The 18,129-nt window shown below is 42.3% G+C and overlaps 1 protein-coding gene across 5 annotated transcripts in view; it reads left to right on the top strand.

Annotated features, from left to right (window-relative positions):
• fhod3b (formin homology 2 domain containing 3b) overlaps nucleotides 1-18,129 on the top strand; it is a 100,233-nt gene that overhangs the window by 1,707 nt on the left and 80,397 nt on the right. For all 5 annotated transcript variants that reach the window (XM_019872865.1, XM_019872868.1, XM_019872867.1 and 2 more), the window contains exons 2-3: nucleotides 5,736-5,842; nucleotides 12,091-12,155. In XM_019872865.1, coding sequence (XP_019728424.1) covers nucleotides 5,736-5,842; nucleotides 12,091-12,155 — 172 coding nt within the window. The remainder of the gene's footprint in view (nucleotides 1-5,735; nucleotides 5,843-12,090; nucleotides 12,156-18,129) is intronic.

Here is an 18,129-nt window from a genome sequence, read left to right as displayed (position 1 = left end):
TTATCAAATGCTTATGGTGATGTTAATCAAAAAGTATGACAATGGGTCTGCTGAATTCTCTCATACCCCACAACATTTTGGTATTAGTTCAGTGGGTAAGTCAAACAGTTGAACACGTCATTATATGTCAGACATATTTATATATATTCCATTAAGGCGAATCTTGACTTTTTGTAATGAAAGGAACGTGTGTGAAACATTAGATAAACTAATGATCAATCAGTTTTCTGAAATAGTTCATGGGAGGTCAAGATAATTGTTGTGAGGTGAATGAGAATTTGTGGCCCACTACTTTTTCTTTCTTACTTTTTTAATTTTTTTTTTCTTGCATTGCTGTTTTCATTTCTGTATCACAATGAGAAAAAAATATATATACTGAAAACAGTAAATTACAGTGCACACAGTAAAAGTGAAATGTGAATCTTGCCCAGTCCCTTACAATCAATCTTCCACATACACAAATGTGTAACTTTCAATTCAGAGTTACTGAATTCTTCATCAAAACTTAAGTGGCAGTTCACATCAGAACATCCCTACAGAGCCCAGTTTTATATTCACAACGTGACTAAGCAATTTCTGTCATCTGTACGCAATGACACCATGAATTGTCGTTCTGATGGCACTGATATGTTCGGTGACACAAATATTGACTTTTGAGCGATTTACTCAGGATTTTGAGAAAGACAATAGCTTTTGTAGGACAACCGTGTTTTGCTATTTGTCTGAACTGATTTGACAAATGCGCTCACTGTTTAGCAAATTTCACTTGTGAGCTGAGAAATCAAAATGCCTGAGAAAAACTGTAAAATAAAAGTGCAGAACTGTTCTAAAGATGCTGCAAGTCCGCACTTGCAGCAAATCAGTTCATCAACTTAATCCTGCAGCATCATTGTGCAGCATTTCGCTCCTTATGGCATGTCCAGTCCGTCCATCCATTCCATCCATTTTCATCACCGCTTACCCTGAACAGGGTCGCGGGGAGTTGCTGCAGCCTGTACCAGCTGACTCCAGGTGGAAATGTTGCACACTCACCAGTTAGACACACTTGCAGGGAGATTTTTATTTTTTAAATGCTGGCTCTGCAATAAAAAGGATGGATGTTTCTGAAAAGCAGAATTGTTGTTATGGCCGTTGGTCTCATTCAACTGTGCAAAGTGTACCTAATGTTGAGGCCAGTGAGCATTTCAGCAACGGACATCCTCAAGATTTGGAGGAGTCTTACAGACCAGGATATTCGTAGTGACAAAAACCTCTGAGAGAGAACACTGTTGTCTTTGAACTGTTGCCTGTTTATAAATAGTACGCCCCAAACACACGGATGCCCAGGGAGTTGAAATGGCTCACATGTGCAATCCCTGCGCCGTTCCCGTCACTGTCATTCTGCTGTCTTGGCATGAGCCACATGTGTGCATTCGTGTGCATGTTGGGTGTTTCAGGGCTGATTAAATTCTAAAGGGGGTGACGACATTCGCTGCATTGTCAAAAATCAATTAAGCGTCATTGTTGACAGTTTTATAAAAATGGTGCTCATTGTGTCGCTTTTTTCTTATACAGTTCACATAGTTACAAGGGGATAACATTTTAATGTTCAGAAATTTATGTAATAATAATATAACATAACATAATAATTTGACGGCTTCATTCAGTGAACATATTTATTTTTTATTTTCAACTTTAAATAATGCATTGTGATGAATGGCTCAGTGCATACTCTGTTCCAGACCTGATGGACTTGTTCCAAATCTACCATCATCCACTCATCCATCCATTTTCAACACCGCTTATCCTGAACAGGGTCGCGAGGAGTTGCTTGAGCCGATCCCAGCTGACTTTGGGTGGAAGGCAGACTACACCCTGAACTGGTCGCCAGTCAGTCACAGGGCAGATATAGAGACACACAACCCTCACTGAGTGGTAACCGATCTCACATACAGCTATACATCATCAGCGACTCAATTCTATCATTATCTACACAAATCAATTGATCAACAACACTTTCAAATGCTTTCCTCTCTTTTCCTTCGTTCTCGTGATGTGACTTGGTGGCCTTGAGTCTGGTTTGCGGAGTGTGTCCAAGTCAAGGGAAACTATTGCTCAGTTTTAGAGGATGCACTCTCACTTACCAATTTCAATCTGGACACTTTGTTTTCCTGCATTTTTCTTCCACTAGAAATTACAGAGTGCCATAATGAGAAGCTATGTGAAATGTTGTAAAATACAGGTTCCTCCTCAGTGCCTGTCAAAAGGCCTTCGAATACTTTTACACATTGTTATGCACATTTGTGGTTTTGCCGGTCTGCAGTTTGGACTGTTATTTCTCAGCGTAGGAATCCCGCAATAATACTTTTGCTGTCTTGATTACTGTTGTAATCTGTCATAAACATGTCCTTTTGAAGCAAAAAGGAAGTATGAAAAGGTTACATTTGTACAAATGGAAGCGTTTTGAAAGTGTATATTGTGCAGATGCACATGTATTGGAAGGAGATAGCACAGTTCAATTGTAAATTGCATACTGTTTATTTTTAGTCTTTCTGCCTTAACTGCCTGCCTGGTCAGTGGACCACATTATGGTGGTTGAAGGGAGAGGCTAAGGCTCAGTGTGAGAGCACACAACTTGTGGTTCCCTCTCTGGACTTGGTCACAGCACAGGGCCACCATGGGTTCAAATCCTGGGTGGGGGAACAGCTAAGAAAAAAAAAAAAACCCTACTGCCCTTGATGTGATAAAACTGCTCTTGGATTTATTGACATATTTCTACCCGAGGAAATGCAGGAATCTGACACAAGGGCTGATTTATCGACGGAAAAGTTAAAGCAACAACACTATGTAGCTAGTTAGTACGAGCATTTACGACAGCGGCTCGTAGTCATCCGTTTACGACCCTGCGTTGCCAATGCCATGGGACCACAGCTCCACTTCGAAGTAGCGACATAAAACTTTAATTTTGACAGTGTTGTGGACAAAAACAACCGCAAACCCCTGGGCATAATACATAGATGGATACTTCTGTTTGTGTAAGAATGCAGCATGTATCCGGCAGTCTGCAGCAACAAATGGTCCATGCGGAAACATGTAACATTGGTTCCGGGGACCACACTTATGATCTTAAAATTAGTTATCATAGTTTTGAAGTACAGTATACATTTTCAACCACAGAAATTGGTCGACACTATCAAGTTGGTCGGCTTCTTTTAACCAGCCCTTCAGTATAAGATGTCCTTGCGTCAGATAATAGCTCCATCCATCAATTTTCTACTGAATAACCGGGGTTGGGATGCGGAGGCAGCAGCTTTAGCAGGGAAGCACCACACTTCTCTCTCCCCAGCCAATTCTTCCAACTCCTCCGGGCGGGATCCCAAGGTGTTCCGAGGCTAGCCAGGAGAATTAGTCACTCCAACTTGTCCTCGGTCAACCCCAGAGTCAAAACGCCTCAGCAGGGAGGTGTCCAAATGGCCAAGCCACCTCATCTGACTCCTCTCAACATGGTGGAGGAGCTGCTCTGCTCTGAGTCCCTCCCGGACGACCGAACTTATCACTCAATTTCAAAGGGAGAAATGACCCACAGTTTGTGACAGTAGGTGAGGTTAAGAACATAGATTTACTGATGAATTGAGAGCTTCACCTTTTAGTTTGGCTCCTACTTCACCACAACAGACCGATACAGAGTTCGCACCACAGCGGGCACTGCACCAATCCGCCTGTCGATCTTCACTTCTGTTCATTGCCCTCACGTATGAACAAAACTCCAAGATAATTGAACTCCTCCACTTGGGGTTGGATCTCATCCCAGACCCAGGAGAGGGCACTCCACCCTTTTCCAACTGAGGGCCATGGTCTCAGATTTGTAGATGCGATTACACACATAAACACGATCGGGGGTGCAAGACGGTCTCCAATTACCCACGTCACATATCCAGCAGACTACATCATCCGCAAAGGGAGATCTTGCAGTTTACCAAAGTATTTCCCCTTTTTGGTGTTTGCCTCTCATACAGTGTCTTCTTCATGTCATGGTTCAGGTGACTGTCATTCATATTCACGTTAGAGGCAAATTAGTCTTTCGGCATAAATAAATGGTCATCCTAATTTGGTGTATATGTCTGAATGTGCGAGTCTGTAATTTGCAGTCTGGATGAGCGCTCTCAGGCTTCATCTGTCTCGGCTTCCCATGCCTTCTTTCTGTCTGCCTCGTTCGATTGCCCAGTTAACTTTGGGGTAGTAACTGAAATCCACATACTAGTGTCATCCCCGCAGAAGTAATAGTGTTAAAGTACTGTGCATTTGTTTACTATGTCTTCATAGGGTCCTTTAAAATCTCTTGAAATAAGTGTATTTATCATTCCCTATGCAAGGATGGGCTCCTTAGAATACTGTATCGGCAACACAAAAATGACCATCACTAAAATGTCTTTCCCTTCCATTTCCTCCCCACTCAGCTCAATCAATCGTATTCTTGAGGAAACTGACAAGTGGTTTATCCCTGCAAATACCTGGTCAAGATTAAAAAAACAAAAGTTAACATCTAAGTACCCGATGAAAACTCAAGCAACTACAGTTTGAACATGCAAAAACCACATAGGAGGGCCTGACAAATTGATTCGATTCATCGGTTTTTAAAACCCAGACTCAGTCTTGCACGCTACAATCAACTTATGAAAAGCCCTCAAAACTTGTCAAATCACACCTCCTCTCCAAACCCCTTTTCTGTGACAGTTGATCAAAGAGAGCAACACGAAAGATAAGAGACACCACACTGGCAAGCTGCTCCCAAATTTGTCATTGTTAAGTGCTGACAGGAGCTGATAAGTGTTCTCTCGACATCCGTTGGAGCCTAGGCACATCAAATACTTTACCTGGTGCGCACATGATCGGTGCACCGAGAGGGCAGGCGCTACGTTTGGTGACGGGGAGAGGTCAATGACATAATTCAGTGGAGAGAGAGCAAGACAGGAGGGGGAGAGATTTCTTGGGGGATGAAGAGCCAGATACAAAACATTTGAAAATGTCATCAGCAGCCTCAATAGAAACAGCAGACATTCCACTTGGATGTGCTTTGCAGTTGAAGCAACAGGTTGCAGTCATTAAAAAAAATAAAATAATAATAATAATGCCTGTGATTTCTTCAAATTCAATGAAAAATTCTAGTTTGCCCCTTTTCCAAATGATCTACGAGAGATGTCTAAAATAGATGCCACATCAAGAATTGCACATTTACACAGGGTCCTCAGTTGTTGATGGTCCCGATGTGGTTTTGAGGTTACATACTGTTGTAATAATCAGGAGTGAAAATATGCTCTCATGGGGCACAAAAAGGCACGCTTATTTTCAGACGTCCTGTTTTTCATCGTTAGTTTACATTCATGCTCTAGATGGGGGTTTTTTTATACAAATGTTTACGCTTATTATGATGGTTACTGCATTACCGAGTATGCTCTCATGGGGCACAAAAAGGCACGCTTATTTTCAGACGTCCTGTTTTTCATCGTTAGTTTACATTCATGCTCTAGATGGGTTTTTTTTATCCAAATGTTTACGCCTATGATGGTTACTGCATTACCGACAAATTTGTGAACTCAATTGTAAACCGAGGAAAGTAAGAAGAGCATATGCAGCTTTACTTTTAAAATCAATGCAGGCGTTCAAGAAAGACACATTTTAAAACTCTGAAAATTAAAACAAAACAAAAAAAAAGGCAACTAATTTGAACGATCTCTCTGCATCTCTCCCCACTGCAGCCTGATGACTGTGCACTTCAGTTGTCTCATAATGGGAGCTATCTGGACTTGGAGTCGACGCTGGCAGAGCAAAAAGACGAGCTGGAGGGATTTCAAGAGGAAGGAGGGTAAGATCATTTCCTTTGTCTGTGTGTGTTTTCACTCTCCTTGCGGGGTTTTCATGTGGTTTTCGTGCGTCAGTAACTTCACAGCATTACACAATTTGTTCAAATTAGTAATATTATCTTTCTCATGAAGTTACGCTGATTGATCTCGCCTACCCAGACTTGACTTTTGGGAACCAACCTCGTGTGTCAAAGAGTTGAAGGGTTTGCCTTTGCCCTTCCAAAAGTCTTTCAGCATTTTTCTTGTGGAAAAAGATTCTTTCAAGTTGCATCTGTGCTTTTTTTCCCCCCTCAAGATCTGTTTTTCTTAAAAAAAAAAAAAAAAAAAATCAACCATCCAGCCATTTTTATACCGAGTATCCCATTTAGTGTCGTAGGGAGTTGGATCAATGAATCGTTACTGTATGTGCAATTGAACACAATCGGTTTACACTCTGCTCATCAACTTGAAACATTTAGAAATTTTGAAACAAATTTTCCGTTGGAAAGTTCATCCAACTCTGATCGAAATGTATTGAGAGGGCAAGGTTAATATATTTTCGTAACTTACAAATGGGAGCATACAATTCCTGAAAAAGAATTCGCTCCCTCTGATTTCTTACATTTTTCTTTTTTTTTTCCTTATTTATCTCACTTAAATGTTTTATTATAAAGCCAATTTGAATATGTATCCGTACTTATCACATTAGTGTCACTTTCAACAACACAGCGCAACTTGAGAGCTGAATTCATCAATTGTCGTTCAAGGTCCACATTGAATTGTCATTTGACCTGCAGGGTTGACAGTGTGGTTTCTGCTCTTGCGACGACATCATAACCCGAATTCGTTTGTTCCTAAATTGGAATATGCCGTAGTCAGTCTAACTTGTGTTCAAGTTGTCACATGCTGTAAAAACACATTTGGAGTAAATACTTGTCAGCAGCACACTCGTAGGACATTAAAAAATAACGACTAGTTCATTGTGTGCTGCCCCTCAGTTTGAAATGTCATCATTACAGGAACTGGATGAAAAGCCGTGCTTGGCCATACAGTAAATATAAAACAAAAATCAAAATCAAAACAGTAAGTAACTGAGCACACATTCTTGTGTTCGGGCCATCATAAACTGAGTACTTGATATGAAACACAGTCCATGGGATGTTTGTGTGTTACTTCTTTATCAGGGTAAAGAAACAAGACAGTTAAGGGTTTCAAGGACCCCCACAGGTCCACGTCCAATCAAATGCTTGGCCGCAGGTCAACAGTGATGTCATTGCAAGCACTTAAGAGGTGTAGACACGTTTCATGAGTAATTGCCCTCATCACAACTCAGTTACCTCAGTGTTCTCATTAGAATTGACTCTCCACCGCGCAACTAATATGTTTTGTCTTGACATATTTTCTAGACCTGGATGAAGAAGATTTATTTATCTAACGTGGAATTCACAGGCTGCTCTCCAGACGACTGTCTTTCCCCAATTCCAAGTCAAGTGAAAAGGTTTGGAGCTCATGGGAAGCTGGTGAGAGCCGTGAGGTTAAAGTGGTGCGCGCCGTCCCTCCTCACTGATCCAGGGTGCCAAGGCGTACGGCTTGCCAGCTGGCACAAGCGGACATGGATGTGTGTCATTAAACCCACACTGTGTTGTCTGAGGAGACCGGGGCTGGTGAGGAGGGGAGTGAGGTGAAAGTGGCCAGCCAATTATTTTGTAAAAATAGGGCAGTAGACCTCCTGGCTTTTTATGGCAATGATATGTGCAAGAGTAAACCCCCCGCCCTCCGTGGTTCTGTTGTTCATTTGATGACTATTACTTGTGATGAGGCCTTTTGCTTTTACAAGTCTCGTCTATGAGGACCAACTTGAGGACTCCAAAGTAGTTAAGATGTTGATCACATTTTATGTCTGCGCTAAGTCATACACGCTGACCTTGGTATAGCACTACTCCGCTATCAAGCAGTGGTAACCAGCAGAGTAAAAAAAAAGAAAAAGCCTAGCCTTTATCCCGTTGGCCATAAAATGCAACTGTAATTGATATTAATGACAGGTTACATTCCAGGGGTGCCTGTGTCATACCTTGGGTGTTCACAATCAGATTAAAGTCAGGTTCTCCTGACAGAACCGGGAGATATCCATATCACAAGAACTTACAAGCCATAATCACTTCCACACCACCGCATGAAGCTCAGCTCCAGACGATTGGGTCTCCTAAATCTTTCGTCCCATCACAGGTCCAGTGCCTCTTTAAGTTATAAATGGAGCGGATAGCCCAGGCTTGCGCCCTGATGCATGTGCCCAGCTTTAGGTTGTCAGAGTGACATTTGGGGATCCTGCTCCGATGGTCGAATTAAGTCCCGTTCATAGCGCCCTTCATTCTTGGACTGAGCAATGACACTGTGCGACAGTTGTTTTAGGCTCACATGACCTATGCTGAGACTTACCTGATGAAGTCATTTACAGAAGTCTGTTCTGAATATTAACGGTTGGCAGTTGTAAGCGATAATAGATGTTTCTTAAAGGTATTGTGTCTTTGTGAGCACTCACACTCACCTTCCTACGTCTTAAGATAGATGATCATAATTTCCTGGTCACAGCAGAGAAGATACATGTTCAAGTATATTAAAATACATTTCTTCTTGTCTCAATGGTCAACCCCCGGATTTTCTTCTGAATAATATGTTCTATTCAGCCGCACTAGTCTAAACATGGTATTCTAATGAATAGTGTGTTTGTGGAATATGAGTTAAGCAGCAAAACCGACATGGTTTGAGCCATCTCAGGGGGCGGCCATTTTGCCAGGTTCTGTCAAATGAAAATGACATCACAGTTGCTCAGGGCTCAGTTGACAACCACTTACTGAGCCATGGTTCATTCTTACTTGAGCCCTGAGCGATTCTGACGCCATTTTCATTCGACAACAAGTGGCAAAATGGCCGCCCCCGAGATGGACAAAAATGGGGGGATTTTACGACTTAACTCATATTCCACAAACGCAATATCTGTCAGTGTGCCGTGTTTAGGGGCTCCATAGAACATATTGTAAGGAACTTTTTGGGGTTGATTTCCCCTTTAAGACTGCTCTGCTTTCATTGTTTTTCATTTTCTCTTGACCCACTTGGACATCGCAGATGGACTCAAGAGCGCATTACATTTCATTTGAAGGAGGAGAATGAATGTACTCTCGTGAAACTCAAACATCAAGGGGGGAAATAAAATACCACTTGGCTGCTTTGTGTGCAGAGCTGTTTTAGGGGACCATTAACGGTGCGGTGCAGCGTCGTCATTGTTTTGTGTGTGCGTATTCACAAATCCACTATGCAGGCCTGGTCAGTGGTTTAAGAGGCATCTTGCCTACTGTGTTAACTGTCCCCTCACCTGATTCTTCATACTCAGGATTCCTGGTGAGTTATTCGTAGGGATGTCATGCTCCTACAATTGTGATTAGCGCCCGTGTCACTTCATTCTTTTCAATGCAAACGTTAATGAACCCCTCACGTGCCCGCCGTTTGCTGCATATTTCATGTTTATGTCAAACGAGTCATGTCATAAAGCTAACGGTAAATCCTTTAGTTCTTTTCTCACAGTATTAAAAATCCGAGATGTTTGGAGTCAATCACGATTTTTCAGACTCGTGACCTCTCAGAAACGACTATTATGTTTAATTGGAATTTGGCTTGGCTTGATCAGCCATCACCTGGGCATGCATAGAAGAATGTTGGATCAAGGCGCAAACAAAGTTTATGAGGTACCACATGAAGTTCATCGCAAGGAGTACTTCTGCGGCTATATTTCTACACGCATGCCTTGTTCTTTGTTGGAGTTCCCAGTTTTCATATTTAATTGGGGAAGGGGCGTTCCTCTCTTCTATTCCATGCGTGTTTGTTTAATTTGATAATGAGCACACTGGCCTGTATAGCCTCAGGTGCAGTAAAGGGATACTGTTGCAGTGAAGCCGACAGAAAGCAGACGTTCATGCCGAAGGGGTTCTGGTTACCCTTTTGGATTAAGTTCCTGTTTGCCGTCTCATCTCGAGAGCAATGTTGACAGATGTTGCTTCTGTCTCACATCTGCCTGTTACTTGCTATTATATTTTCTAAATGGCGGCAGTGTGCGGACGACCCCCGCTGCGTAATCTGCTCGCGTGCACGCCGGGTCCGGTCTCGCACTGACAGGAGCAGGAACGATGTCAACTCGGAAGCACTGAGCAGTATTAATGCTTGTTTAGAGTGAGGCAGGAGTGTGATCTGCCCTCTGAGCTGAGTCTTTTTCTGCTGTCAGGCCCACTGCTGTTTGAGTGTCACTAACAGACTTCACCTTGGTGCGGTGCCAGTTAGAGGTTTCTCATAGCCTTTGAGCCGGAAGCACAAAAGCCGATTTGTCAGAGCTGAATTGGTGGTGTTGGTAACTGAATCTGCTGTGCTCTTTACCATAATCGTGTTTACTGGGCTTGTTTGCATGATTTATTTGGAGACACTGGAAATGATCAAGCCTCAATTTGTCATTCGAATAGATGCGGGACTTTATATTGAAGATGACGCGTTATGAATTTGATAGTGGGTAAAGCAGCATCCATTTTAAAATAAGACATATTTCACACCATTAAATAGTGGTGCTCTCTTCCCCACCTTTTATTGCGAAAAGGCAATTTTTTTTTTTTTTAATGAACAAAAGTGTCATGACAGACCGCCAAATAAAAATGTCACAAAAAGTATGTAGTATATGCTTACAAAAAGACAGAACTTTTTCCGTTTAATGCAATGCAACAGTTGGGATACACAGGTTAAATGTGCCTCGTTCCATGTAGTGGGAGAGGATTTCATTCTTGTGCCTGTCACTATATATCGCTGGCATACGTAGATCAGTAAAAACATATTATTTGTAGTAAATAAAACATTTCTGACCAATTAGGCAACATTGGATTATTTCACAGTGGTTAGAAGTCACTGGGGCGGCACAATGGTCGACTGGTTAGCGCGTCCGCCTCACAGTGCAGAGGCGCAGGTTTGATTCCGGCTCTGACATGCTTGTGTGGATTTTGCATGTCCTCCGCATGCCTGCGTGGATTTTCTCCAGGTACTCCGGTGTCCTCCCACTTTCCAAAAACATGCATGACAGATTAATGGAACACTCTAAATTGTTCCTCGGTGTGCGTGTGATCGCAAATGGTTGTTCGTCTGTGCGTGCCCTGCCATTGGCTGGCAACCGGTTCAGGGTGTCCTCCACTTACTGCCGGAAGACAGCTGGGATAGGCTCCAACACACCCGCGACCCTCGTGAGGATAATCTGATTAGAACATTTTTGTATGGATGGATGGATGGATAAAAAAATGACAGTTGTGCCACTGTCTCAATGAGGCACCAAGTGGACATTTCCCACCAATGGAAGCCTCCCTTTTTAAATAATGAAAAAAGTGTTAGTAGCTGCAGTTATCTCAAGTCGATTAATGGTTAACTGGTCAGCCATTCGAACTCTGTGGCTAACTCTGTTGTTGCTAACCAAAACAGCAGCCATCACTGAAACAAGTTAACAGTCTCTCAGATGATAGCGTGTGTCATCTTACTGCAATTTAGTGCTCGAGTAGACTTCACATTGTCGTGTCGGTGTGTTTATGTTCTTGGTCGTTTCTTTTTTTTCTTATGTCCACAAATTTTAAATTGTACAGGCACGTCGGCTCTCTGTACTAACAATTAGGATGCATCTACAGGTAAGGGAGGCATGACATAAACCATTAATATCACAGATTGATGGAAGTAGCGAAGTCAGTAACATACTGAATTATCTTTTTCTGTATGATGTGATTATTTATTTGTTTTTGGTGCGTGTAGACCGCCCGCAGGCCTTATCCATCTAAAACACCAACTTACAAGAAACCTCTGAGTGAAGAGGCTTTGGAGCGGCATTGTGGTGAACTGCTGGCATCTTTCTCTTTGATTGTCACTCAGACATTGTAAGCCGTTGACAGGATGGTGATCGAGTCTTTGCGTGTCTCCATTAACACTGTGGGCGGAGTTGACCTGTGGGCTGCTCCCATCCTTCAATTTCACCCATGGAGACCTTTTCCTTGTGCTGCTTGCCCTGCTTCTTTTTGTTTTCTAGCAGCTGAAAAAATAAGAGGTTTAAATGCAATCTTTGTTTTTGGTTTTCCCATCCCCATTGAAGCTATTTTCTTACCAGTACTTTTAAATACAACTTCCAAGAAGATATAATATGATCTATTCATTATGTTTTTGCCTTAATGAACACACAGATTTGTATATATATTTTTTTCCTTTTCAGGAGAGGCAGAAAACACAACCTCATACTTCGAACACAGCTGTCAGTCAGGGTCCACGCTTGCATCGGTGAGTACCGTAAACCTACGCGGCAAACTTAAGCCTCACATTTATCACTCTATAATCGTGAAATTTGTGCTGCATCACTTGTGTGGTATGAGCTTGCATTACCGCCTCCATTACCAGCGGGGTCGTTTTATTGCTGGTGCATACAATGCACAGTGGCAGCTTTTGGGAAACAGCTTGAATCTTAATTTGAGTGCAAATTACCGGCATTTCAGCGACACTCTGCAAAGCTGCGAGCGGGCGCAGAGCACAGATTGAAAACATTTTGTTTTTAAAGTTACTATGTTCTGTCACTTTGTTTTATTGGGTCTCCTGGTGTCTGAATCATGGGAGGGACCTTGCTCAAAGAGCTGAGTGAAAACACATGCAGACTGGCCTGCTTGTGACATGCATACACGTACGCACACACGGAATGAACATATCAGCAGCTGTTGAAGCTTTTAATGATATAAAGTCATGTTTTGGCACATGCTTCCATTTCACAGATCCTTTTCACTTATTTGCTTATTTTCCACAGAACATGTGGAAGGACACACACACACACACGCACCCGCACTCGCACACACACTGAATTTTGATTTTTAATCTTACTTTTTTTTTGTTGTTGTACCTACCTAGGGAATTTTCTGTCTTTCCATCTTCCAGAAACATGCACGTTCGATTCAGTATAAACTCTTGATTGTCCACAGATGTATTTATGAGTGTGAACGGTTGCACGTGCCTCGCGACTAAATGGTGGCCAGTCAGTCAGACAGCCCCCAGCTCACCCGTGATCCTAATGAGGACATGTAGTACAGAAACTGGATGGCTGCATGGATTCAAGTAAACAGAGTCACTTTGGTCCGGGAACTAGTTGTTACTGTGTCAAAGGATTCCGGCGATTTATTCTCCTTACTTGGACATGACCTATCAGAGAGAGGAAGTTCAAATGGATCCTTCATATGAAAAAAATGCTGTGCTGTTTTCCGTGCATTCGCTGGATAGCTGTCAATTTTGAGCACATCAGATTACAGTACTTTTACCAGAGGTTGGGTTCATAATTATTTTGACCCAACAGACGAGGTTAAAGATTGGATTTGGGCTGAAGCTGGTCACTATTTGTTGTATTGAATTTGAAGTACAGTAAATGCACTGTAACATCCTGAGAAAGCATATGTGGTGGCTGGATGGTTCACCAGGGAGCACCGCTATCCTTGGACATGGGGATTGGGGTTCCAATCCGCGTTGATTCAGGTGTGTTTACTTTGACGCCGTTTGCCAGTTGCCAATCACTGCCACTCGTGAGCCTGGGTAAAAATGATGCTCGTGTCAGTAAGGGTTTCCTGTGTAGAAAAATGTGCCAAGCATTATCACGTGAGTGACTTTTTGTGGTGACCGACGACAGGTAAAAGTTGCTTTTTGTTCTTCTTAGAAAATGTTACTCACAAAATCAATATTGTTTTTAACCACAGCTATGTGACAACTGTTTCATGGTACTTTCAGCTTGTCAGTATGGGTAGTTACCCATTGTTGGGTCAGTGTGCTGGGTCAAATCCTCAACCCAATACGTGGGATACAAGTCACCCAGTGTGAGCTCTGTCAATTTTGGACCCAGCGCCAGGTTAACTGTTTGATCCCATATGGCTTACTTTTAAACCAACAATTTTAAGAGCGTTCTTTGCAGATCAGGATTCAAATGGAAAAGTTCAGAAAAATTCTGAAGTACCATTTTTTCCATGAATTTTAGGAGAACACAATCCATTTGAGAAGGTAGTTTGACGTTCAGATTGTGTGCCCCCCAACCCCCTCCCAAAAAAATAATTGAAAAGTGAAAATATAAATAAAGAAACAAAAACAATCCACCTAATAGTTGGTAATGGTAATCGCTGAAAAAAAAAACTGGGTGGGGCTTCTCTGAGTTCTTTTGCTGTGTTTACCATTTCTATCCTTGGCTCATCATCAGTGATACACAAAAACATGCAAATGAGCCTATAGAAATGTATAAAACCATGAAAAATTCAACTGGAAGGCAAGGGAGATGAATCAATAGGGCTGCTTTGCTCTCGCATAATTTCTTTTATCTTAACCTTTAAATGTAAAATCTGCGCTCTATTGTCTTGCGTGTACATGACATGGTGTACATGTTATTTAAAATAAAACCACCATTTTAATCTATAAATGCTCTGAAACGAATATCTCTTGTGTCTGTTTTCAGCATTTTCAAGCAGACAAACCTTTGTATGTAAGCCATGTTTGGAAAGTGTACCTCCTCTGCTGTACACTTTGTAGTAGTGCGAAGATTGTCCAGTTCAAATCGGATTTAGCGCTTACCCTTTCGTATAGCCACAAAACTGTCATGATAAAATGTTGTCTTGGATATGTCGGTGTTTTCAACTGTGAAGTTGCTCCACAGAGCCTTATTCTGTCTTCCTGCTATTGGATGGTTGAGCTTAGCGCAGCCTGCGGAGAGGCAGACAGACTTGCTGCTCTTCCCTAAGTGGATGATGACCGTCTTTCTCTTTAAGTTGACAACCACCTGTTGCCCTTCCCCATTCCTGCCCTGAGACTACCCGTGAGGCTTGCTGATTTATTTCTTCCAGCCAAGGTGGTCACTGTTACTGTAACCTGTCCAGACATTTGAGCCTGATTTTATCTGACTGGAGGGTTTACCCTGAAGACCCGTGAGTGTAGCATTACGAGGTGATTTTCCGCCTCAACACAGGAGATCAGACTTCTTTTAGTTTTCGTAAGACAAACGCTTTTGCCTTGCTGGAGGCAATGAATAGACTCACACAACTGAAAATGTATTCATTCATATTCACCCTCACTATTTAAACTCTCTTTCACACTACTGAAATGCTGTCAAACACACACACACACACACACACACACACACACACACACACACACACACACACACACACACACACACACACACACACAGTACAGACTGAAGATTCCCCACATCAACCAATATCCTCCTATATGAAACTGCACAGGATGGACTCCATAGTTCTTCAATATGCATCCCAAATGAAGAATGAAAAATGTTCCAACAAGAGATTATAAGGACATTAGAATGAATTGTGGTCATACAAAGCAGTGCGTTCACCACATGGATATTAATCACTGTGCTTGTTGGCCAAAGTACCTTCCAGGAGACATATACGGCACACTCTGTTCCTTAAGCCAGCCCACTGAGCAAAAGTGTTGTCATCTTTGTTGCATTTGTTGCCATCTGCACGATTGGGGGTGGAAGGTAGTCTCCAGGTGCCATCTTCGCTGCAACCAACTTAATATCATCCGTGGAGGTCTGATTGCACTTCCTTATAAACATACTTTGCGCGCATAATCTCCTGTACAGACTCTAGTTTAGTCTGCTATGCTTCCGCCATGTTGACGGCGTGCCTCCGCTGCGCGGATTTTAGAAGGAATGAGGGGCTGCTTTATTTGGCCAAGAATCAAGCTAGTCAGCTGTTTTCACTCCCACAATGGCGCAAACGCCCAGTATTAACTGCGCCCATCTATGAAAATATGCACGCAGTTAGACTGCACTTTGCGCAAAGCATGATAATCAGGCCCATAGAGAGCGACATTTTACACCAAAACTGGACCCTGGTTGCTCGCACCAAAGTCAGGTGCGTGCACCACTATAGTCACGTCCTTATTTCACAGTTAGGACAAACCATTTCACATGCACATTTCAGCTTCTTTGTAAATGTGAATGAGCTGATCCATATAAAATTCTATCTGTTTTAAATATCAAACGTGGCTGTGCAGCACAAATGTTTGCCCATTCTCAGACTCAATCATGGTTTTACTGACATATAAAAAAAAAAACCCAATGCATTTCAAAGCTGAATGTGTTGGCAGTCTCTCTTTACGTGCAGCTTTATTTGACAACATACTGATCCCGGCCGTAGAGCTCCATCCGTAATCAGAGGCGGGACATTCGTAGCGGATTATCTGCCTTGTCTTTTACAACCTCTTATAATCGCAGCTCCAGACATGATTCATTGTGGCCGCTGATGACTTGAGTTGCTCTTCAGACTATAATTTTGTCAAAATGAGAGTTTTGATCTCCATGTTGACAACTGGAAACCCCAGCTAACAATAACAATGACACTAAAAAGGGAATTCAATGAGTCGTGCATTTTCTTTTTTTATTATTCCCCTGCGAACCATGTGGACAGTTCCATGTAACTGACAGACACTTTGCATACTGGGAAATGTGGCCTATTTCATGCTTTTTAATGGTTTGTTTATGTGCATGATTATATGTAACCACTTTGGTGAGTAAATTTCAAGCCATTAAATGACGTCAACAGCGCCGCTTCAAAGGACTTGAGGGTAAAGATTTGTTTTTGAGGTTACCATTTGTTTTAAAGTCCGGTTTAGGATAATGTCTGGCAATTGACTCGAAAAGGCGAAGATCCGGGGTTTTCCACACACTGTGCCAGACCGGTGCTACGTTTGTTGATCTTGTTGGCACCGAAAAAGACAGCACCGCACGGTGAAGATGCCCATAAAAAACAACATCAGTTTGAAAAGTTGTTTTGATTGGGACCAAGACTGTTAATTCTAACTGAGTTCAATTGACTTAAATTATTTATTAAGTACAAGAATTTATGACATCACTGCTGCGCTGTTCATGTACATATTTTTAAAGGTGTGGTTGTTTTTTTTTTTTTTTTTTCTTCTTGCTGTCTTTATCAGGTAGTCTCATCAAATTTCTCTCCTTGTTTCTGCGACCAGAGCACGCAAGCAAGCAGGCACGCTGTCGTTCAAAACATGCATATCATATGGCACCATGGGGACTCAGTGGAAGATGAAATGGTCTATCTCTTCGACTTCACTCCAAGAGACCCAAAATGGGATTACAGTCACCCCGGGAAGCCAACCCAAACAGCTTAGTGCCAGAGAGGGGAAATGTGAGGCAGCCAACATCTCAGAGCGGCGGGAGAGTGAACCAAGTCTTGATCCTCAAATCAGTGGAAGGATCGCTCGTATCGCTCACTTCACACTTTTTCCCTCAACTGTTTTTGTAATCTGTCTATTTGGCCACTAGCCCAGCCTGCCCCGTGCTGTGCGATAACAGCACAGCCTTGACGTGTGCTTCTTTTTTAAGCTATGGTGCCGAAGATTGTTTTCCCTGTTGTCCCAGTGCCCTTGGAACAAAAACAGTTCATCTTTGGGGATAAATAGATCTAATTTGTTGTCTTTTTTTGATGCAGTTTCGCTTACATTACAAGGCCAGGACAACTACAACAGTGATTCGTCTCAGGACAATCACATGCTCATGTTCTCACACACTCATACAAAGGCATGCGCGTTTTTAAGAAGCCATCTGGTTCCAGTTGAAAGGCCCCTCAGCACTGTTCCTCACCCATCCAAAGAGAAGAGAGCTGTCTACATTTCCCTCCAAAGAGGGGTTTTAGTTCTTTCACTGTGGACAGGGGGGAGGGGGCGCGGGGGTGAACAAGCAGATTTACCCACTGACAAGGTTGTCAACATTTTGAACAACTTAAGCCACGTTTCCACCGAGCAGTTTGGTTCAGTTCACCACAATATACTTTGAATCGGTAGGCGCTGAATCTTGATCTGCTTTGTGTTTCTATGCTAGGGCGTATAAACAGAATGCTGATAGTTTTGTTTGCCATGTCAATTGTCAACAACAGAGCTGCAACTTCGTAATGAATTAAACAAGGATATACATGCTGACAATATTAGTAAATAAGTGACTCATCTTCTATGCGTAATCCTCATTCTTTTTGATGGCCACTTTAGTTGGAGGACTTCAGGGTTGCATGCTGAACTTGGATGGATGATTCAGATGTTGTATCATTTATGGCACAAACTCATGGAGTAGAATCACTATCAGTAGAGCTCAGACTCAAAATGTGTTAACATTAACCAATGAGTTCCAAATGAGTTTGAATCAGTTACTGATTGTACTTTTGCCGGAAAAGTAATATAATTAATTTGATAGTATAACAAA

This window comes from Hippocampus comes, unplaced genomic scaffold (assembly GCF_001891065.2).
Source record: "Hippocampus comes isolate QL1 unplaced genomic scaffold, H_comes_QL1_v1.1 scaffold242, whole genome shotgun sequence".
NCBI lineage: Eukaryota > Metazoa > Chordata > Actinopteri > Syngnathiformes > Syngnathidae > Hippocampus > Hippocampus comes.
Note: the sequence above shows the minus strand (reverse complement) of the source record. Positions and strands in the feature narration are given on the sequence as shown.